Here is a 23,445-nt window from a genome sequence, read left to right on the forward strand (position 1 = left end):
CCCTGAAGGGGGCCGATAAACAGTCGCAAGTACAATACCACAAGTTTCAATTACTAAAGCTTCTACACTAGTATTCATAACGGTGAGTTCATCACACTGGATAAAAGATAATCTTGTGTACACGGCGATACCTCCACCTTGCCTATCGGTTCTGCCATTCGCCACGCACCGATAATTTGGAAATTTCACAGGCGTATTGTTTCCTCTAAACCAGGTTTCAGTAAAAGCGAGAACGTCAAAATTAAAATTCAGGGACTCTAGAAATAATTCTACCGCATCTTGCTTAGCCGAAAGGCTCTGGGCATTCAAATGCAAGACCGATATACAGGTGTTGGTTTCAGGAATGCACTTAGAAAATTCAAGAGGATTCACATAATTGTTATCAGACCGATTCGCCATAGCGAGAGAAACAGAGCAATAAAATATACAGCGGTAACTATAAAAAAGTGTAGCTACAGCTTCTCCAGGTCGCTTTCCCTGAGCACTTTAACAGCCGGAGCCCCTTCAGATTTACGTACGAAAGTCATGCCATCCTTATGCCAAACGAACCTGACACTACCCTCTTTAAGTTTATTGCGCGCAAGGAAAAACAATTTCCTGTTTTGCCGTGTCATGTTTTCGTCCAAGTATATTTCGTCCTGGCCCTCCTTACTTTCACGCAGTCTCCGCTTGTTTCTGAGCCATTCATTACAGGTTTTCCTGTTCACAAATCTGACTATTATAGGGGGGACCTTTCCAGGTTTGGATGACAAACGATGGATAGCTTCGATTTCATTTACGTCTGGTTTCACAACTCTGAGTTTATCGGCAACCATACATAGCTTCTCGTAAAGATCTTCTTTATCTGTAACTTTAACACCGTGTATCTCAAGGTTATTTAAGCGAGTATATTGTTCTAAGTTGTTTACTTCTTGTCGCAGTAGATTAGCTTCGTCCGTTCCATTTGCTTCAAGACGTTTTACCTTCGTACTTAATTCCTTCAACACTTTGTCTTGTTCAGTTTGTTTTTTTAGTATTTCGTCATATTTTTCAGACATGACCTCTACAGACAACTTTACTTCTTCTGTCGTCTTAGATAGCTCATCAACTTTCCCAGTAAGAGGCAGTAGTGCAGCGAGCATTTGTTTTATCTCGTCTAATTGTTGACTAACAGATGTATGCAGAACTCGTATAGAAATAAGATGAAGGAAGAACAGAAAAAACAAATCCACAACAAACAATGAATATGGTCAATGAAATGGAGCAGCGGGAGTTGAACCCGCTCCCAACGAATATGCGTTCCGAAGATCCTACCGTTACACCTCACTGGCGGCTGCTGGCACCTTTTCGACTGCTGCGTTTCATTGATCTGATTGCTTTGGGCGAAATTCAGGCTATGTGTTGTGTCATCCTCTGTGTTTCTTCGCCTCACCTTCTACTGTGATAATGAGTACGGTGGGCGGATACATATTGTACAAATTGCAAGATGCATTTTTGGGTTGGTGCCTCTTCGCTCTTTTGACCCGGGCGCGCCGAGCCCCAAAGGTTGGTGTCAGCCTCTTGGCGGGACTTCCCGGGGGAGGCGGCGCCCCCCCTAGTTCATGTTCCGGGGGGGGGGGGGCAAGGGCCCCCGCGGCCCCCCGCAGTCGGCGCCTATGCTCCACTATCAACAAGTTTTTACTGGACTACACAAGCACATTTATAACCAATGGTATAGAGGGGAAAAAAGGGGGCAAAAACGGAACACACGTGGGGGCCATAGAAACACCGGAGTAGTTAGATCCGGTTGTTCCTCGTGTTTTTATGGCCCCCACGTGTGTTCCGTTTTTGCCCCCCTTTTTTCCCCTCTATACCATTGGTTATAAATGTGCTTGTGTAGTTCAGTAAAAACTTGTTGATAGTGGAGCCTCTGTTTGTGTGTCTTCTTGTGACGTTGTCCCTGTTTTTGACTGCTCCTTGTTCTCTGAGTCTAGAATGACCCAGCTGTAAAGCGTAGTTAAAACGCCATTCGAAGAAACGACCTTGAACTGTGTCCTGAAAGTGTCTGGACTGAATTGCCCTGCCGCGGTAGGAGAAACTGCCTTATAGGCAATTACTATTTTCCACCGAATTTCGACGCCTTGTCCTTCGTGCCGTTTCTTGACGCTATTGAACAAAAGCTCGATTTCAGTAAGTATTCTATTCATATTTATGGAGACTTAAATCTTCCTAAAGCAGACTGGTCAACCGATTCAGCTTTGTACTGTGTATCTACAACCGTCCGACTACAGGCGCAACGGTTGCTAGACTTTATGCACTTCATTGACCTCACACAATTTAATAAATTCTTATTGTGCAGGCAATGTCCATGACCTGGTCTTATCCAATGACGTTATCACGAACATATGTTCCCCTATTAACGCTCGCGTTTCGCGAGGTAGGTTTTGCGTTTGCCGAAGCACGGTGAAGAAACGTATTGCTAGAGATAAACAGATGTACCTAAGGAACATTGAAGAAAGCTTAATGTCAGACTCAGTACGTTTTGGCATCATGTGCGTCATAACATGACAGATCGGGACAATCATGTCATTACATTACGACAAGCTGATAGCTATATCTCTTCGCCTGTTGAGGTTGCTGATGCTTTCGCAACCCACTTCAGTAAATGCTTCACAAACAATAATAGCAGCAGTCTTTATCAGGTCCCCGATATAGAATGTGGGGATTCGCTGCATTGCACTGATGTTACTCTGCTTGAAGTGACGTCGGCGATAAAAAAGCTTAGGTGGAAAAGAACACTACAAAGGTGGTGTTGATGGTATCCCGTCTTTTATTGTATAGATGTTTTTTCTCCGATCCTAGCGCAGTCATTTAATGCGTCACTACGGAAGGGTGTGTATCCATATTTGTGGGGGGGGGGGGGGGGGGAAGCAATCCTTGTTCCAGTGCATGAGAACAGTGATAAATGTGATGTGAGAAATTATAGGCCTATCTCCCTGTTTGTCTACTCTGTCTAAGGTCTTTGAAAAGGTTATTTCTGCAAGATTGAATTGCTTTTTTAAGCTTAAATTTTGCGACACGCAACATGGATTCCTACAAGGCAGATCTGTTGATTAACTTATGTCTGTTTATGGACATCGTCGGTAGACATGTCACTAACCGGTCTCAAGTTGACACTGTTTACTTTGATCTGTCGAAAGCCTTTGATTTAGTTAATGTAACACTATGAGCCCAAAAGTTATCCTTATATGGCCTCTGCAACAGTTACCTTTCCTGGTTTCAAAGCTACCTAGATGGTCGCTTTAATTGTGTCAGAATACAAAATGTTATGTCCTTATGGTACTCTTCAACCTCAGGAGTGACTCAAGGTTCCAACCTTGGCCCTCTCCTCTTCCTGATATTTGTCAACGACTTGCCGTCATACGTGAAACACTAACATTTTACCGATTTGCCGATGATATCAATACTTTTTTACAGATTCGGACTTACCGGGATTGTTATTTATTGCAAAGTGATATTGAAGCGATCAGTGCTTGGTGCAAACAGAATGACCTTGTCTTGAACCTCTTATAAAAACAAAATCGTGCCCTTCAGTCGTAAAAGAGAGATCATCTCTCATAGCTACTCTATTCATAGTATCACATTAGAAAAGCATTTAACGGTCCGTGACCTGGGTGTTACATTTGATTTTTCTTTGTCATTCATTGATCATGTCTGCTCGCTTATTCGTAATTATCTGCAACTACTCGGTTTCATATCTAGAGTTACGCGTGAATTTAAAAATTCAGCTTGCTTTATGCAACTTTATCTTGCCCCCGTTAGGACTATAGCCGAATTTGCCTGTATCGTTTGGAACCGTATATCATCGACGAGGTAGTCTGATATCCAGAGAATTTAAAAAAGGTTTATTAGGGTATTTTATGATAGGTATATCGGAAGATGATTCTATTATTCCTATCCTAGAATTTTGGACTATTTAGGTTTGCCTATGTTGAGCAGACGTCTTATGAACGATCTGTTGTTCTCGTATAAGCTGATCAGTAGCCGTATTAACTGCTCTCACTTATTATCTACGCTACATTTTTATTGTACTATTCGTCCTAGTATAAAATTCGTACTATTCTACCCACCACTTATGAGGAAATCATCCCTGCGTTTCGTATGCAGTTTCTCTTTAATGGCTTTAACCATCTCGACATTGGTATTTCCATGAATCTTCAATTTCAATGTTCTGCCCATCGTCTACTTTGTAACTGATTATTGTCTGATTATTTCCCCGATTGTTATTTTGTTTAATCCTGAATTGATATACAGCTGCTATTTCAGCTGGATCTTTGCTCTTCTTTTCCTATGAATTCAACTGTATATTATATTTTTATAGTGCACTCCCCAGTAGGCTGTTGTCAGGCACGGAACAAATACATCCAAGCAAACAAACAAATCCAACCGATATTTATACATTTGTTAAAACTTTATTGCTGATTCATAGCATTAGTGTGTGTGTAGTCTTTTATGTGTCCTCAAGATCAAGACTTTGTTGCGCTAGGAACCGTCCAGAAAGCTCTAAACACCATAAAAGCAGCATTTAGGGGCATCGCGCCCTGCCGATATGGAAGCCCTGGAAATATCTCTGATTGCAACACAGTTTTCGAAAGTTTTCGTGTGCGAATCGCAATACGCCGAATCAGTAAAACCGAAACTTACCTGCGTGCAGTTCTCGATTGACAAACTGAATATTTAAAAATAACTTTATTGTATGTTTATTACGGATCGTTCAGTGCAGGAATTGGGCACGGAAAAACCACATGTTTATCGCAACAGGCACTGTAAACCGAAAAACACCTTATCGGTGTAAATGAGTTGTCCTATAACTCACACCACTTTTTACACCGTATGGTCTGGAAGACCCTTTTGGGAGGGTGTATTGTGTGTAAAACACCCTTTGAAAGGGTGCTTTTTCTTGAAAATGCCTTCTTTTGCACCCTTTATACACCTTTTTAGGAGGATGTTTAACAATTTTACACCCTGCTGAAAGGGTATTTAGAGGGTGCAAAAGAGGGCATTTTCAAGAAAAAGCACCCTTTCCAAGGGTGTTTTACACAGAATACGCCCTCTCAAAAGGGTCTTCTGGACCATACGGTGTAAAAAGTGGTGTGAGTTATAGGGGGTGTCACGAGCCCCCCTACCCCCCCCCCCCCCGTGGCTACACCACTGCTTATACCTCATAAGCAGTTAAAGAACGAGCACCTATTTTGACCAACGCTAATCTTGACGGGTAATCGTGACCGCCTTTTCGGCTATTTATCTATTTCGGCGATTTCAGCTATTACTTTCCATTCCGCTTGTGTAAGGGTTTACTGGTCGCAACCTCAGGGGTACATCAGAGCTCAGGGGTAACGCCTCACGCTTCTCGTGGACTGCCAGCAGTTGAGGGCACACCCTCTCATGTCAAACATGAGCGCCTGTAGATGAAAATTTATGTAAGTGTACATAAACAGCACTGTCATACGAGCGGAACATCGTTTTTACTTCTAAGCTCACTCCACTGTACCACAAACTTTATTCTTGAGTACGGGTACACCCTAAAAACTGAACTTCACCGCATAGCACGCTCTGCGCCAACCATCGCCACGAATGATAGAGTTATCGCTTCTGATTTGAAGAGGGAGGGATGCGTACACCTTTTTGTGTCACTTATCATATATCCAAAGTGACACAAAAAGGCGTACGCCCTCCTCTCTCCTCAAATCAGAAGCGATAACCCTATCATTCTTGGCAATGGTTGGCGCAGAGCTTGCTATGCGGTGAAGTTCAGTTTTTAGAGTGTAACCAGGTATTTAAAGTTAGCAAGGTACACTGGAAGGAAAAAGGGTAGAATTTTCGACCCAAAGTTGCAGCAGGACTGTACGTAGGCCATTGACAGAATGGCGTAAATGCAGGCTAGCTGGTGGATAAATGCCAAGGCAAGCCTGAGCGATGGGCAGGACACGTAAACAGACACAAACACGAAGGCTCAAAACACGAAGGCTCAAGCCTTCGTGTTTCTGTCTGTTTACGTGTCCTGCCCATCGCTAATATCGCTATGGCATAAATAAATACGTAAAAAACTCACTTTCGATGACGTGAAAATGTGATTGTAAAGTAAGTACTGCATGGGCTAGCCACTGTTGCGATGAAGTGTTGGTTTGATGATGTTAGATGGATCAGTAGATGTGACTAAGTTTGGCATGCTTCTCTATACTGCTGCGAAAATTATTTATTTTTAGCCCTTACTTCTCGTCTTTTTTTCCTCCTTCTCCTTTTCTCTTTCTTTTTATCCTTCATCTCTTAAGTGTCTCCATACTATGTGCAACGGTCGAGGTCCGCCCACATGAGGTCGTTCCGCCCTCTAGAGGGTGTTGCACAAGAGAGTGACCCCTAATTATTAAAAAAAATCTCCGTGGGATAAAAATGGGTAAGCTGTTGCATGACACTTGTGAAGATATTTCCCACAGGGTTTGCATGAGTGCACCTCATTAATTAGGCTAATTATCTTAACTGAATTCGAAATTTTGCCAAGGAACTTTCTTCTAGGAATTAGGAAGTCCATGGCCACCACCTGCTATTAAAATTGTAATTTAAAGTTTCTTCAACTCTCCACTTCTCCTATTATTTGACACCTGAAAACTGCCATTTCTGCAAGCGCTCTCGGGGATTTTGCAGTGCCGAGACTACTTGCACGGCCCGATGACATTCCCACTGCACATGAAAACAGCATGAGAAAGACAGAAAAAGAAAAAAAAACATGGCGGCGACTGCAGCAAACATGCATTTCGTCTTTGCGATCTTATCGTTCGCAGCCGTCACTTACTGATATTCTACGCCATGGGATGTCCTGTGCTCTTTTGTGTGTTGTCCTTTCGTCCTGCCCATACCTTAAGCGGACATGCTTTGCCAATCCGCCATGACGAGCGACGGTCCCTCAGGCAGTTGTTACGTGTTTTCCGGTGTCAAATTTTAGTGGAAAATTTGTGAAAAATCCCGTATCCGCGACTGAAATGGTGTACTTGGCCATGTGCTTTCTAGTTAACACAAATAAGTTACCGTTCCTTGGAAAATGTTTGTGCTCAATTAAGCCAATTAGACTAATTAACGAGGTACACTCATACACAATCCCCTGTTTGGACAACCAAAAGCTTCGCAAGTGTCGCGCAGAAGGTCTCGAATTTTTATCTCACGTAGAGTTTGATAATTAGGGGTCGCTCTCTCGTGTAGCACCCCGTATACCCCTATACGCATGCGCAAAGGAAAAAAACAAACAAATATACAGTTATTATTATTATTCTTGCACGCCTTGTCCTCACGGTAGTTATGTGCATAATTCATGTGCATGAATCTACTGCTGTGACTTCCGCCGTGAGCTGCGATACTGTACATCGAGTAAGGAAAAATCGTACACGACATACCTAAGACGTAACGAAGGATCACTATATGTTACTCCGTGGGGAATTGCGTAATTATACAGCCTAGTGTCATCAAATTCATAAGTCATCATTCGTGTCATCATTAATCATCACATACTTACACAACCGTTTAGAATTAACCAGTTTGAACCGCTATAGTTGCTTTCGTGTGCGGGGCCGGACCTGAATCGAAACACTGAAACCGGAGTGATTGATCTCGAACCGAACCGATATTTTTTTCCGTTCGCCTGTCTGCTTAATTGTTATCACTTTTTTTGTAATCGAGTTACCAATCCGCAATCACATAGCCATCGTAAAGAGCCTTGATTAGAGACGTTGAATACTGTGCTGTTCTCATAAGGCATATGTTTCTGCTTTATTAGTAACCTGAATGAATTCCTAGAACGAGCCATGCTATCAAACCAGATTTGCATCCAATTAAAGAAAATGACCAAAACCAAGAACTTTCAATTCCTTATATGAATGAATTAGTTTAAAGAGTGCATTATGCGGAAAGCAAACAGACCAAAACACTTACAACCAAAATTGCACAGCCTATTAGACATCCTTTGATGTAGACATCCAGGTCAACGGGAAATGAGACGCTGATGGACTTCGCGACTCGTATCTCGCCCATTGTATTGCCTGCCTTTGTTTTCACCTGAAAAGGGTGTGAAGTTTTACTTATGCATTCCACAATGCCATGACTACACAATGCACCAAGAGCCCTATTGACAATCCATCGGGCAGCGGCTACTGCTGTAGGACAATGCACCTGTCAGTAGTACATCAAGAACGAAGACGCAACAGTGCAACGAAAATACAGAGGTATAGTGGAACTTATTACCATTACACATTAGGAGAATCACAAACTTTGTTTTCTTCAAACTGATTTTACTTTATACGCCTGTGCATTCTTAAAATTCACGTTTGGTACGTCCCCTCTGTTGCTTGCTTTTCAAACTGTGTTAATAATGCGAGGTCCTGAAAGTATAGTTTTTAACTTTAAGACCTCCATCTGCATATTAACAGCATGCAAATTGATTTATCAACAATAAACTATTTGATTGATTGATTGGATTGTAGCAGGCGGTATAGCAGTCGGATACTGTAAAAAAGAAAGAAAATAATTCACAGGCAGCTCTGAGAACTACTAACAAGTGATTACTCCCGCCTGGAAATAGAAGGCATGATTTCAATGAAATCTGCCCGCAGTTCCAATTCGTTAGAGTTCGTTCAATATAAGCTGAGTACTTCTCATTAAGGGAAGTGCGAACGTTGTACGGAAGCGCCATTCGCGACCCCGTGTTCCACATGTTGCTTGGCGAAGAGCGCGCACAGGGAACAAATTCTGGTCTAAACGATATTAACGAGAAACGTCGATTTCCAATTGAGTTGATGAGATCCAATAGGCTGTGCGGCACAGACTGCACCAAAACAAAGAATGAGAAGCCAAGTGAATGAATTGGTCTACTGTGAAGACGTACGTGAGAAGTAGTACTTGCTGACCCAACGAGCCGGCTGCACACAGACTGGTCTCAACCCCATGAATTGGCATTAGAACAGACCCCCACAGTAAATGGAACCATCTAGTGTCATTACACTAACTGGGGCATTTACACACGCGTCCAGCCCATATCGTAGGAAGCCGACTAGTTGAGGTTGTCAAACAAATAAATGCAAAGACAGTGAAGGGAAACAATTTATTTGAAAATCAATCATGGCATCGCGAAGAATGTGGTCTGGGGGCACAGCCGACCTTCGGCGGCCATTACTGGTTGCAGAAATTGACGACAGATGGGTACCTAGTTGCAAAGCATCACACCAGGTGGCGCCACCATTGTCCTCATTCCGGTTTGCATGGTAAAAGTGTGTACAAACACTGCTTGCATGAGTTAGGGAAGGGTTAGGGAAGGGGCTTAAGGTCATAGCGGTCCCTGCTCAGGTCTAATTGAAAACATCTTCAGGCACACCCGAAGCGAATACTGCTATTCCGCGAATGTGTAAGCAAGAGCGTGTACAACCTCTGCTCCGCAAGCACTAGTCATTGGGGTCAGTCAAGGTGGCTTAAGACAAGCGGTTAGGTCTAGCCACAGCAAGCATATTCGGTCATGCAAGAAGCTATGGAGACACCGCTCCTTCAAACGAGCACACGCTTCCGAACATGGGGGTAAACTATTTTGGCAGGAAATGTCAGCTAGGAAGGACAACTTGCTGTTCTTGCTAAATAATTGCTTAGTGGGTCACCAAGTTTTGGGGTAAGGCCATGTCAGGTCAGACGTATTCTGCCGTTCCACCCACGATGGCACAGGCTGCTTAGGAGACCAGTACTCCGTAGGTAGAGGACAAACGCCGCGGTTACACCACCACTGCATGTGCCAAGTAGTGACGCGAGAGAGATGCTGGTGCTGGATGCTGGTGGTCAGTCGCGATTTCAGCACGAGCATGTCAGGGACAGACTTGATGTGGTGGCAGTCTTGAAGAACACGCATCACTACGAAACTCTATGGCTAACACAAGATGCTATGCACCTCTGCCTAGTCGCTCACATAGCCAAGAAAGGGCTAAACTAGGTAAATCTATGTACCGATCAAATCGCGGCAGATAAAGCACAAAACTCTGCTCCTTGTTTTCCTGGAGACACCCGTGTGACCACGACCACCACACTGTGCTCTCTTCAACATCATAGTGACAGAGCACACCTAGGTGCAACTGCAATCATCAACAGGCAAACAGGGAACTGAGCCAGGCCCCCCATCGCTCCCCATAGAGCCCATAGTTTGATATTATTCACGCAACACTGGGCATGCAACAAACGAAAATGCACAGTGATGCCTACTATTGGACTAATCAGGAGTCCCTCAGTTTTGCTCGCCTTTTGGCCGGTTCTAGCTACCATCCAAGTTTACTGGTTTTCACACCGTATTCCAAAACAACGAAAACACACATTTATGTGGTGAATCCGACTGACTGAAAAGTATCTTACAAATGTGTATCATGCCTACAGAGCACAAAGCATTGTGTTCGTTGACAGGCTGCAATCAACCCAAGTTCGAATTTGCAAAAGACACACAAAGACTACCCCTATAAAAGGAGCGACATTACAGGAGTGCATACGATTTCGTGGTGAGCATCTTCTTTCGCTTCTTGCAGTGCATAGAGGCTTACGATGACAAGATAAATGTCCCGCCAACAGCGAATCCTGCCTCTGCTGTCACTGCATTTTAAAATACGATCGCGCCCAAAAGTGTTCCTCCGGCGTCAGCTCACCATTGCATTACAGACCTGACCTGGTGGGAATGTCTGTAGGATTCTTGTGTCGAGAAATATCAGGAAAGACGCAGAGTCACTCCGTGAACACATTCTGCGAACACATCTCTTCGAAAGGTGCTCTCTACAGGCATCGTCGAGATGCTGCCACCTACCACTCTTTCTTTGCCTGCTAGACCAGTTGCCCATGAAAGAATGCTGTTTCGAAACTATGCCAACCAACCGTGTGCTTTTAATTTCTACCAGCCAATTGGAACTAGCGACTCCTGATGAAGTAATACAATGTGGTTATGATGTGAGAAGATAGGGGGCTGTGGGTGCCTGACTGAGCTATGAAGTCTGGTCGCTGCCGTTTCATCTGCCTTGCGTGCGGGCATCCAATGTGCACTCCTAGCTCCGCCCGCAGCCTTGTCTTGTCTTGTCGTGCGCTGGGCGCACGACAGAGACTGTAGAGACCCTTGAGACCCTTCGAACAGAGACTCTCGAGAGTCTCTGTTCGAAGTATCGGCGGCTTCTGTCCTGAGACAACTCCCTTCCTAAGCCAGACATACAGGATGTTCTATCTAAATACGAACATATTTTTTAAACGATATATATCACTTTTTCTAGATGGAACCAATTGCAATATACCTGTGCTGAAGGGCACTACTTACGTGGGCACGAGCAGGCTCCTAAGGCAATGTCCTAATTAACTTTCAATAATTAACTTTATAAAAAGCTACGAACTTGTCCCAATAAGGACATCTGGTCCATTCGACCATAGCCCCTTTCAGAACGAAAATCCGTTCAATAGATCGTCCGCAAAAACTTCGTGAAGGAACGCCTTTTTTCTTTATTTTGTTCATTGCGCATCGGAGACACGTATTTCCTTCTTCCCCAATGTGAGAGGGTGAATGAGCACAGTGACGCCTCTTGCGTCCTGGAAAAGGACTAAAAGAAAACTGAAAATGCAACTCAAGATAAGGGCAGTTCCAATAGGTTTTCTCAAGTTATAGTTCATCTTCGACGCATGATGCGGCACTGTGCTCCTTCACCCTTTCACATTGGAAATGTAGGGAAGACGCGTCTCTGGAAGTGCGCAATGAACAAAGTAATGAAAAATGGTGTTCCTGTACAGTTACATGTTGCACCAGCGAGGGAACAAGAAGCAGCCTTCTCTGCTTAAGTATAACGGACTAACGTGTGCATAACAGTGCGCACTCACAAGACCCACACTCTTAAAAATGAACTTCACCACATAGTACGCTCTAAGCCAACCATCATCCCGAGTGACATCGTTCTCTCACATGATTTGTGGAAAACGGGAGGCGTACGCCTTTTTGTGACAATTAACATTCCTGCATAAGTGTCACAAAAAGGCATACGCCTCCCCTTCTCAACCAATCAGGGAAGGGAACGATCTCACCCGGGATGATGGTTGGCTAGGAGCGTGCTACGTGGTGAAGTTCATCCTTAAGAGTGTACAAGGTTTGTGATGAGGCACACAGACATGTCACGTATCCCCCGTGTTTCGAAGCCTGCCACTGTCATACACATGTTAATCTCGTCTTCGAACTCAGGTTATTTGAAGTTGACACAGTTGAAAGGACGTATGGGGAACAGATGGCAAGGTACATAGCGTATCATTGTCTGTTGTCTGCTCAGTAGAGTGCTTTGCGCAGCACTATGACTTTCGTTGCTCTTATTTGGTTAGGACAGGCTATTGTCATCATTGGAACTCCAACCGATGCCACAAAACATCCTTACCTAAGTTCTACCACGCATTGCTGTGACTATGGTAACACTACCTGGAACACGACTGGAGAGTCAGTGCCTTTGAAGTACGGCGGGAAGGTGGGACCAATAACCTTGAAGACACGTGTTCCCATGGCATCATAGATCGTGAGAGAGGTACCACACAGGGTCCAATCTTCGGTAATATAGGCAATTTGTCTTCCAAGAGGAGCTTCAATCCTCATCTCCTGGAAGAATAAATGCAACATGAATTCCAAGGATAACTGAGTCTAGCGCTACCGTGAAATTGAAACAAGTGCCACTAACACTTCGGTCCTCAAGCAGGTTACCACACCAGAAAACGTGAAAGGTGCACAGACAAAACTTAGTACTAGAAAACAACATCACATCAGGAGGCTGCTCCCTGAATTTACACTTAACCATAGTCGATGCCTATGAAACGGACGAAAAGACAGTCTGGAGATAACGTCCAAAGACATCGTCCGCTGGACAATGCATATTGCAAATTCACAAAATTCATTACCCTCCAGAGAGGTAAAACAAGAACGACAAACGGCTCCAACGCTTTCTAGTAATTGTATTTATGTCGTGCGTGTGCAACCGAGAGATCGAAGAGAGAGGGCTTGTGGTGCTCACTGCAGATGACAAGGATGGCGATCCGCCTATCTTGTTGAAATAGTATAGTGTAGTAGTAGTATACCACTAAAAGAGGGTCTAGTGCAGTCCCCGTGCAGAGATTCGATCTCTGTCTCAAGCTTTCCCTGCCAGTTTTTAGAACTCTAGACTGCAGGTAATGGCGAAGGAGTCTTAGAAAAGAGGCAATAGAGAGGCCCACGAGAGTCCACAAACTGGTGTTTTGTGTGTGTGTCTGTGTGTGCTGTTCTAATTCCTCTTTAGTTCTTCTTTAGACACCCGTTGCTGCTGTCTTTTGGGAATTTTTGCTAGTTGGTAAACATTTGATGCTCGTGTAGAGGAGGTGGTGTTCCTCTACATGAGTCCTGACCGGCGATAATGGAATGTCCCAGCGGGCAGATAGACGTGGCCTCATACTAGGACGGTGCCGCGCCTGCACCGTAGCGCGTGGCTGCACAGGCACGTCGTCATCGTCGTCCACGGGCCACCACATCACTCCCCCCTCAGACGCGGAGCGGTGCATGCGGTTGAGGTTCGCGTCGATACCACGAAGAGGAGAATGATGACGGCCCGTAGATGGTGGACGGCGGGGCATACGGCTTGTGCTTGTAACTGTTGATGCAGCAGCAGCGGGATGGCGGGAACAGGAGTGCTGCGATCCGGCGGTTTCCAGTGATGAGATGTGAATGCCAATTGGTTGAGTGGTTGGGTGTTTGAGTGCGTTGTGTGGCGTCGAGTTGCTGCGTGTCTTGTTGCTGAGGGAGTGCGTAGAGTGATCGATGTTGAGAGCTGTTCGTTGCTGGGTGAGTGCATTCCTGTGTGGGCGACAGTACCGCGACTGGTACGAAGCGTGAATGTTGTTTGTCACCAGAGAAGTGCCGGGGAGGGCCATCATGAAGCAGGTGGAGGCCGGAAAGTCAGCTTACTGTGGTCTACCTGCGGGTCCCCGATAGAACAGTGGTCCCAGTGAGCATTGCCTGCTAGAGGGTGGTTCGCTGCTGGTTTGCCGCCGAAAAATTTAGGATGGTGAATGGCCGGATTACGCCGAACATGGTGTTCGTTGTTCGGGTCACCAAATGTAGAGGTGGTGTTCCTCTACATGAGTCCTGACCGGCGATGATGGAATGTCCCAGCGGGCAGATAGACGTGGCCTCACACTAGGACGGTGCCGGTAGAACTGCTGTGCCTGCGCCGTATCCGCGTGGCTGCAGAGGCACGTCGTCATCGTCGTCCACGGGCCGCCACACTCGTGTTGTGCGTCCTTTTTTTTACACTGCTGGTGGTGTTAGTGGGCGTGGGGTGGGCTGTGGGGGGGTTAGTCCTTGGTGTGTGACGAATAACATGTAGTACACCTCTAGCGATTCCAAACTTCGGTTATGCAGCTTTCTGTGTGACGAAACAGTGAATCCCAAGTGCATGGTTTGTCCTCCATCTGTGCAACAAGGCCTATGCGGAAAATATAGGCCAATGCAAACCACATGTTTGTGTAGATAGTACGAGTTCCAGAATCGCCCCAATGAAATGTAGTACTGGAACCACGTAGTCCACCTAGCTACATACTACAGATACACCGACAAGCCCTCTGTGAGCTTAAATATGCATCCTAAAAATTGCTCTAGGTCTGCACGTCATTCATCTCCACTCGTTGACTCCATCCACTCCATTTCCTTTGTTAATTCTCTCCTTATTCGTTTATTCAGTAATAATGCCGTTTGACTGCTTGTCCCATGTTGCTATCACTATGTTGTTCATGTTTTGTGGTTTCATCTATTGCTATCCTGCTGCAGCAAAAACACCTATTACGGACTGCTTACCTGCCCGAGGCAGCAGCAGAAACATCCCTTAACGCCGCCTTGAAGTCTCAGAAGGCGTTCGAAGCTCATCACAACAACGCCACTCATATTCACCATATAAGCAAAGAAGGATCCACTTGCGAGCGAGAAAAAACGTTGAAGGGCGAAACACCGTTGATATTCTGCATAAAAAATCAGAAAGGAACATGGAAGATGTGAGATACGATGATATTGAAGAAAGCAGCGAAATGAACACACAAAGATAGGGCAACTGCCATGTTGAGATTATCTGCTATCTACATTGTTGTGTCTGTATGTGTATCTATGTTGTTCTATCTGTGTTGTGTTATGTTCTGCCGTCAACGTTATTTGACAAGTTTGTTCACCACGTATCCCGACTGACAAGTACCCCATCTCGTGATGCCAGCATAGCTAAGATTTCATAACGAATCGTAATGCTTAGACAGAAGAGTAATTATAATCAGTGACGAAAACTAAACGTAACTGAGTGGAGCACGCACTGAATGTTATATGTATTCGAACCGTGTTACAGCTTAACAGGATTTTAAATCGAAAATATGTGCATGAAATACATGATACACGCACAGAAACGAGTAAATTAGGCATATATACACTTATTTGCACTTGGTCAGCATGATACGTATGATAAAGGTTTCTCTTTTCCCACAATTATATGTATATGCCGACGTATTACCACGTAAGAGGAAGAGGTAAATCAAACGGTGTGCCAGAGTTATTTTAGAAAATACGGTGACAAAGGAAACCATCCCGTTATTTCCTAATGCTATAGAGGCCCGGTTTCACGTCAGGTCAGGCAAGAAGGTCCATACGACCTTCTCGATCTTCACTCTTGTGTACCGTTTAGAAGCTCAACGAAAACAGCGAACAATAGCTGTAAAATGAATGATTTCTGCCGAATTATTTTTTGTGCAAAAATAAAGTCTATACAATCGGGTCCTGATTTCCGGCTGTGTCGCTTTTACCTTTTTTGCACGCGTGCGTCACCCGAGTTTTGAAATATACTCTTGTGGATTTTTTCAGTGCTTTAGTTCACCAACATGGCAGCGGCTCGAGCGCGAATTTTGGTGTACACATGGGCAACGCTCTGTGATATAAAGAATGGAGAATATGCTCTCGTGGAATTTTGTTTCAACTTCGACGCGTGATTGCTGTGGCTATATATGTCCTCTACTACCATACTTGGCATCAGTTTACCCATATTTTAATTTCTTTCATTTCGTTTATTCATCGTCACTTTGTATATGTATCGGTTGAAACAGGTAAAGGCTTGGGCGTGCTTTTTAAAAAAAGAGGATTCTGTGCGTCGGTTTCTCGAAAGGCCACCTTCGTTTTCATTTTGATTTTGCGAGGACATCGCCATATTTTAGAACTTTCACCTAATGTTTAAAAAAATCTACATCTCTACAAAAGATGTACACGGGCAATGAGCGCCCGTTTGGCTACGGTCCCCCTGTCCTCCTTCCCTATCGCATCAGAAAAGGTACCGGTTACAGTACTTACTGTAACCGGTCTGTAGCCTAGATCACTACGTTCACATAATCCCCTCCACACTCTAACAAAGCAGCCATTCACTCCGGCCGTAAAAGCCCGTACGGAACCTTTCTTCCCTCCGGGCTGTTGACCCACAATTCGCATGAACCTTTAAACACGTCGCACCTAACCCTTTAAATACCATGCCAATGATGAGGACGGTGCCCAGAAGAAGAACAGTCTCTGTTCGAAATATCGGCGGCTTCTGTCCTGAGGCAACTCCCTTCCTCCCTCTAAACAAGTTCTCCACAAAATCCATACTCCTAAAATAGCTCTTCGAACGGGGACAAATCTGGCTCTTAGAAGATCCACTCTAGGCACTGCTCGTGCAACATGCATTTATTGTCGGGGCACTTCGTACAGGCTGATGACTACAGCGATGGTGCTGATCGTTACAGCGCCCCCACCGCCAAAGATGTGCCAGAAACTTGATGTAGTGGCTTGGCCCAGGTGATCTTTGTCCGGCGGCGGCGACCGGGGCAGGGAGTGTCGATGGCCGCGGGCGCGCTGACTCACGGGAAGGAGATGTCGCACTCAAGGTCAGTTGGCTTCACGCGTTCCAGGGACACTAAGGCGTTTGTGACCGATGACGTCGAGGACAATGATCTTGCTGGTGCGGGAGGGGACCTTGTAAAGGTCGTCGTAGTGAGGGGCCAGGATCAGTCGCACGGCTTCGCAACGCAGAAAAGCATGCGTACAAGAAGCGAGATCTGAGGAATGAAGACGGCGGTAGAGGAGGTGTGGCTCTGAGGGGTCGCAGCGAGCTGTCTGTAGTAATTGTGCAACCCCAGGACGTAGTCGGCAGGCTGACTGGTGGGACTGGGTGGAGCAGTAGATGAAAAGTTCACAGGTAACCGAAGGATCGTATCGTTCACCAATTCTGAAGCCGAGCAGGACAGGTCAGACTTGAAAGCCGACCGGATGCCGGGTAGCACCAGGGACAAGTGGTCAATCCAGCTGGTCATGGCGAGGCGAGCGATTAGTGCAGATTTTAGTTGGCGATGAAAACGCTCGACGAAGCCGTTCGCAGCGGGGTGGTACGGTGTGATGCGAGGGTGGTGGACACCGAGGAGGTGCATGAGCTTCGAAAAAAGCGTAGAAATCTTATGGAGAGAAGCTAGAAGGAAAAGCGGCGAGAAGGGTCGTAGTAGAGCAAATGACTTGAACGTGGCTCTTCCCACTATGAATTAAGATGGCCTCAGGCAGGCCTCGTATTTTTATCTTCTGTAAACATGGGCAATTCCGAAAACTGTTGGCAACGCATGCTCTGCTGTTTTCGTTCGCTACGGGTTTTGTCACTTATCATTCCTATCCAAGCCCGTAGCTACGGCCTGTCGGTGGGATGGTGTGGGCATCAGAAGTAACATATATGGACGAACGTGGTGACTGCGTCATGCACATTGCGTCAGTATCCTGTCTGTGTTTCTTCGTATCGTGTCCGTCCAATATCTCACGGCTTCAGTAATGGATTGCAGCTGTGTGCTAATCCTCTAAAAACGTGGTGACGCCCTCCGTCTCGTTTATTCGCCCAATTTCCGGGTTTCAGTGAAAAATTACCTGTGCTTGTTACTATGTCAAAATCCTTTTTGTTTTCTTATGTTCAGTGTAGGCTTGCTGGCTTCTTTTTTTTGTATATGGTAGATATAATTTGTCAACTCCCCACACAACTGTTATGCACAATGTACATGGCCGTTTGTTGTGTGTACCGTTTATGTGCTTCATATTTGAGCACACGCTTCGCTTTGTATCAGTTAGCATGAGTATTAACTGCGTTATGCTATCCGATAAGATAAGCGGCGGAGCAGAGTGCTGCTGCTGCAACAACGCCGACTGATTCAAAATGGCGCTCCCCTCGCCCCTACACTCTTAAAAATGAACTCCGCCACATAGCACGCTCCTAGCCAACCATCATTCCGAATGACAACGTTCTCGCCCTAGATTTGTTGAAAACGGGAGGAGGAGCCTATTTTCTGCCGTGCATAATGGTACAAAATAGGCTCCTCCTCCCGTTTTCCCCAAATCAGAGGCGAGAACGTTGTCATTCGGGATGATGGTTGGCTAGGAGCGTGCTATGTGGTGAAGTTCATTTCTAAGAGTGTACCATATACTCCTAAGGATTTCTATGGTGAAAAGCGTGCTCTGGAATTTGCGGCCCTGGTCGGTAGTGATACGTTCGGCGTAGCCAGCGTAATCCTGGTGGTAAAGAGAGGGTGAGCGACGGTGTCGGCATTTCGGGCAAGGGTACCACTCCTGGCCACCTAGCGTAGCGGTCTACCATTGTGAGGAGGTAACGCTGTGCTTGATACGAATAAAAGCGGACCTGAAGGGCGGACCTAAATGGCTGTTCACAGACAATCCGCGAGTGTCGTCCTGAGGACGCTCTTGGGACACACATCGAAGGACGAGGACACGATGACCCTGTGAGGAGATCCTGAGGACCCTGTATGTTCTTGGGGATACTACACTGTTCAGCTTTCACGCACCCCCACGCGACTGAGACGTGATCGCCCTTCTTTTTCATGACACCACTGGTCAACTATGTCAAATCAGCTGTTCCATGTTGTGCTCGAATTACATGTATTTGAACCATAATATTACGTCTTCTCACCCTCCACTCAATTAACTGAAAGTGTTAGATATCTTCGTTTTGTCTTCCTGTGCTACCACAAAAAGTACGTGCATGTACTTTTTGTATGTCTCAGTGGTGCACTAACGCTGAGATGACTACAGTTGTTCTTGGACACCTAAGGAAAATAACTTTATCATTATTGTTATTAGTAATATAAAGCTTGACATAAGATGAAGAAAAATCCGCAACGATGCAAAGTCTTGCCAAAGGGTACGAAAATGCATCATCGGATCACGTGGCGCAACCGATTCCTTCAGGAATCACGCAGTGATTTGTGTTTAGTGCCATTTTCATAGCTGCTTGCTTACATACTTGATATGATACCGACCTTGCCGGGATATATAACAACTAAAAATATTAACGCGCGCACGGTAGAAACTTGATAGTGGGTTTTCCTATGTCGTACTCTGCCGCCTTTGCATACGTAAGGGACTGCGTGGTGGTCCTGCGCACTGCGCAAAGCCCTGTTTATATTTTGCGTGTGCATAGAGCCATCAACGATACCCTTTAAGTGCGCAGAGGCCACAGCGTAATATATGCTAAAACCCACTAATGCGTCTCTGGGAGACGATGGCACTTAACACAGACGTATCGGTAATACTTGATACAGTAATGCTTGTTACACACCTTTGTTCACAATGAATAGGATATCGCCGTTGGTTCCTTGGACAGTGAATTGCCAGACATTGTATACTGCATGAAGGAACGAGGTAATTAAAGTTCTTGTTCACTACATATGTCTTTAACAGAAATGGATCACATCGCGGCTTCCCTTCGGGAACCCGCTACGACCGACACAGGTAAGTTTTGTCCCTGTAGATGAGCATATGCGGAAAATGATTATGTTTGCGCGAAGTGCGTTCCTGGGACACCCGTTACATATCAGTACGGTTTCGGATACAGGAACTCTAGCGAAGGATGTATTCGTCGGAGATTACGCATGTGCTCAAAAATGACCCAGGACTAAGCATGTTTTGTTCATTTTTATCCATATTCCAGACTCGGCGAAAAGTTAGGGTAGATTCATCTTGATGAATGTTAAGTGGCGCACAACGGGGTTGCGCAACTCAGTTGCGTCGTCTTAGCGTGATAATAATTCAACTATTCCTACTGTATATACTGTATGTTAATATGTATTATACTGCATATTTGTTTTTGCCATTTGTTTACGATTGACCTACCTAGCGTATACATTTACACCTTTAGAAATGAACTTCACCGCATAGCACGCTCCTAGCCATCCGTAATCTCGAATGATATCGTTATCTACCCCGATTTGTTGCAAACGGGAGGCGTACGCCTTTTTTGTGAAGCTTATGCTCTTAATAATTGTCAGAAAAAAGGCGTACGCCTACACTCTAAAAACAGAACTTCACCGCATAGCACGTAGTGTGCCAATTATTGGCACGAAGATAGGGTTATCGCTTTTCATTCGAGCAGAGAGGGAGGCGTACGCCTTTTTGTGGCAACTAGCATATACCCAAATTGCCACAAAAAGGCATACGTCCCCTTCACTCCTCGAATCGGAAGCGATAACCCTACCATTCGTGGCAATGGTTGGCGCACATCGTGCTATGCGGTGAAGTTCTGTTTTTAGAGTGTACCGTTTTCAACAAATCAGGACAGACAACGATATCATTCGAGATTATGGTTGGCTAGGAGCGTGCTATGCGGTGAAGTTCATTTTTAGCAGTGTGCCATATAGAGCAGCTATCAAAACAAGATAACAAAATAATGTCCAAGAACTAGCATTGGCTATGGGACCTCTTTTTGTAGAAACTGACCCAAACTTTGTATTCCTGAACGAGTAAATAGAAAATAACGGGTTGCGCTACCTGGTTGCAAGAGCTAAAAGGAAATTACCCCACGCGCAATTTCCTTGGCAGGCTTCAGACACAACCTGTCAATCACTTGGCTTCTCCTCGGAAGACTTCAAAACGCAATGGCTGGCTGTGTGGTCATTACGTCTGAAACTCAAATTCCCCAATCCAGAAAAGAACACGCTAGCAAAATGGAAGCTGCACAAGAGGTTCACATCAAGAAACATTTGAATATAGTCCAATTGCCGGGAGTAGACATCTTTACTAGTTTGAACCGCACCGGCTTTCAACAAACATAACAAAATTCAGTTAACGTTTCGGGTCCCATTCGAGTCCCATCATCAGAATGACGCTGTCCTGGTCGTCACCGGGTATTTACGTAGAAGAGGAGCGTAGCATTTTAGCAAGAAACAAGAGCGTAGCAAGAAGCATAGCAAGAAACATTTTACGGGAACATCTGTTCTTGAATATGTCGTTCCAAACCGTGGAAACTGTAAATCGGATTTTGTTCACTTATTATTCTCGTGCAAGCGGATGAAGATGACGACCATAGCATTTTCTCGCGTCTTCTGAAGAGTTTATAGAACACCATAATGCGGCGAGTTGCTCACCATGTGAAATGAGTTCGCTTCGTTACTCGCGCACTTCAGTTATGCGGAACCGTTGGTGCAACGAAGTGAATCGACCCTCACACACGATTACGGCAGGCGCTTCTATCAGCTCACCGACCAGCACTGTATTAAATTATCTTCTTGTTCCTCGGAATCTGTGTACTTATAGTAATGTGTACTTACTGTACCGTTTGTAGCTCACCCTCTCAAAGTCGGGAGGTAGAGGAGCTACTTGCACCACATCAGTATCTGAAAAACAAAAAACAAAAAAAAACATCAAAGTTAAATTGCGAAAGAATGAACCTACAGTCATGTTTAGCATATCAGAAAGAAGAATGTCTGCTCCTGTAGATGTAGGGTAAGGTGGGGCAAGAAGAGACACGGACACCCTGAAAGAGATGCGACCTTCGGTACTACTTTTCTTTCAGTAGAAGGTAGAAAACAAGAGACCATTCGCGAAACCAAGCCCTCCCCTTCCAAATTGGTTCGGTTCCAGTCTGTTCTGCAAACGGGTCCGTTGGTCGGGTCCAGCTAGTCCTAAACACACACACTTAACTTGTTCAAAGACAGTCCTCATCGTAAATCCGTCCAGGAAACTGCACATCATCGACCAACCTTCCATTTTCTGAGGCTACAGTTTTTTCTCCACTAATGTTCAACACAATGCTACAAAACCTGAAACATAGAGTCACTGCGTTACCTCATCACGTCTTGCCTGAAGAGGTTTGGATCTAAACCTCTCGAGTGGGGCTTGGCAGCAGCCAAGACATACCTCCTGTTATTTATTGAATCGTAAGATTATTTCCTTGATCCTACTCTGAATGGCATTCACTCTCACATTAAAATTCAACAAAAAAGGCACCTTGCATGAAATCTGATCATAGCGACTAAGCATTTTCACCCCAGAGACAGAAAGCACTTTTTTTTTGTACTTTCTTGAAAGAACTTTTGTACTATCAATTATGCAAAACCACTGCTCTGTAAAATAATAATTGGGACCCTGGAACACTCAACATCATTACTAGGCTGATGTAACCCGTGAGGCGCATCCTGTTCTATGCTCATATACTGATTGTCTGAAGCTACACATGCAAGACTGTAACCAAAAAGGCGTGAAAGCCAGGGCAAAGTTCCACTCGCGCACGACGGAAGACTAGACAAACCACATTACGGGAATAGATATACAGGGTGTTTAAAATTAAGCTTTCACACAGCGATCACAGGAAGCCGGATGATAACTTTACGCTACTTGTGTAAGAAACAGGTCCTGCTAATTATGTAGCACCTGTTAATTACTCGAGGAACAGAAAAATAGCACCAGTTTTTCTTTTGTTCGCCTATTTATAAAGTGCTAGTGAAAGCTTAATTTTGAACACCCTGTATGATGTGACTGCACTACTATTATATTAATGATTTTCACTCCTGCATTGCAGTTTAGAAAAACTATCACCAAAAGCCCGTACCAGCCTCAATAAGCTCAACTATACTTTTAGCCAGTAAACCATCAATCTCCCAGGGATATCCAAAATAAGTTTGGAATCACTTGGACATCACATACGTCCTGTGTATACATCTGGGCGATCTACACAAAGTAACTTTACACTTTATCCGGGTCGATATGCCTCGCAAGATATTTTATGGAGTTTTTCAGAGGATATCCGACGCTACCCTGTTCTTTTTTTTTTTCGCCTTTGAGGCAAACATATGTTACACCGGAAATTTTGAGGCGTTTAAGTGGTGTATGAAGGGCTACACACAGTGGGTCCTCTAGCATAAACATGTGTCTTGTGAAGTAATGTGGTTCACCAGACTTATTTTGTGCACATAATACTTGTGGAGCTCATGTCAACAGCTCTTTGGAAGGTTTACTCATTCTGTGCCAATTAATAGCAAGCGAAAATAGATTGTGTCTCTCTGATCACGTTTTTACGGTTCCATGCTGCATTCTGGTAAAATATCGCAGGGAAAACCTATCGATATCAC

The 23,445-nt window shown here is 44.9% G+C and overlaps 1 protein-coding gene and 1 long non-coding RNA gene across 2 annotated transcripts in view; one reads left to right on the forward strand and one right to left on the reverse strand.

The window, feature by feature from the left end:
• Nucleotides 1–5,165: 5,165 nt before the first annotated feature.
• Nucleotides 5,166–23,445, reverse strand: part of LOC135376042 (phospholipid scramblase 2-like) — a 40,176-nt gene continuing 21,896 nt past the window's right edge. Inside the window, exons 3-8 of the mRNA XM_064608647.1 lie at nucleotides 21,646–21,711; nucleotides 19,659–19,724; nucleotides 14,852–15,012; nucleotides 12,458–12,631; nucleotides 7,939–8,061; nucleotides 5,166–5,420 (exon numbers count right to left, since the gene is read on the reverse strand). Of these exons, the coding sequence (XP_064464717.1) occupies nucleotides 5,346–5,420; nucleotides 7,939–8,061; nucleotides 12,458–12,631; nucleotides 14,852–15,012; nucleotides 19,659–19,724; nucleotides 21,646–21,711 (665 nt within the window). The 3' untranslated portion in view covers nucleotides 5,166–5,345. The remainder of the gene's footprint in view (nucleotides 5,421–7,938; nucleotides 8,062–12,457; nucleotides 12,632–14,851; nucleotides 15,013–19,658; nucleotides 19,725–21,645; nucleotides 21,712–23,445) is intronic.
• The window catches only part of LOC135376043 (uncharacterized), a 41,510-nt gene continuing 25,950 nt past the window's right edge, over nucleotides 7,886–23,445 (forward strand). The window contains exon 1 of the long non-coding RNA XR_010417502.1: nucleotides 7,886–8,228. This is a non-coding gene — a long non-coding RNA (uncharacterized LOC135376043). The remainder of the gene's footprint in view (nucleotides 8,229–23,445) is intronic.

The sequence above is a fragment of the Ornithodoros turicata genome, unplaced genomic scaffold (genome assembly GCF_037126465.1).
Source record: "Ornithodoros turicata isolate Travis unplaced genomic scaffold, ASM3712646v1 ctg00000996.1, whole genome shotgun sequence".
Taxonomy (NCBI): domain Eukaryota; kingdom Metazoa; phylum Arthropoda; class Arachnida; order Ixodida; family Argasidae; genus Ornithodoros; species Ornithodoros turicata.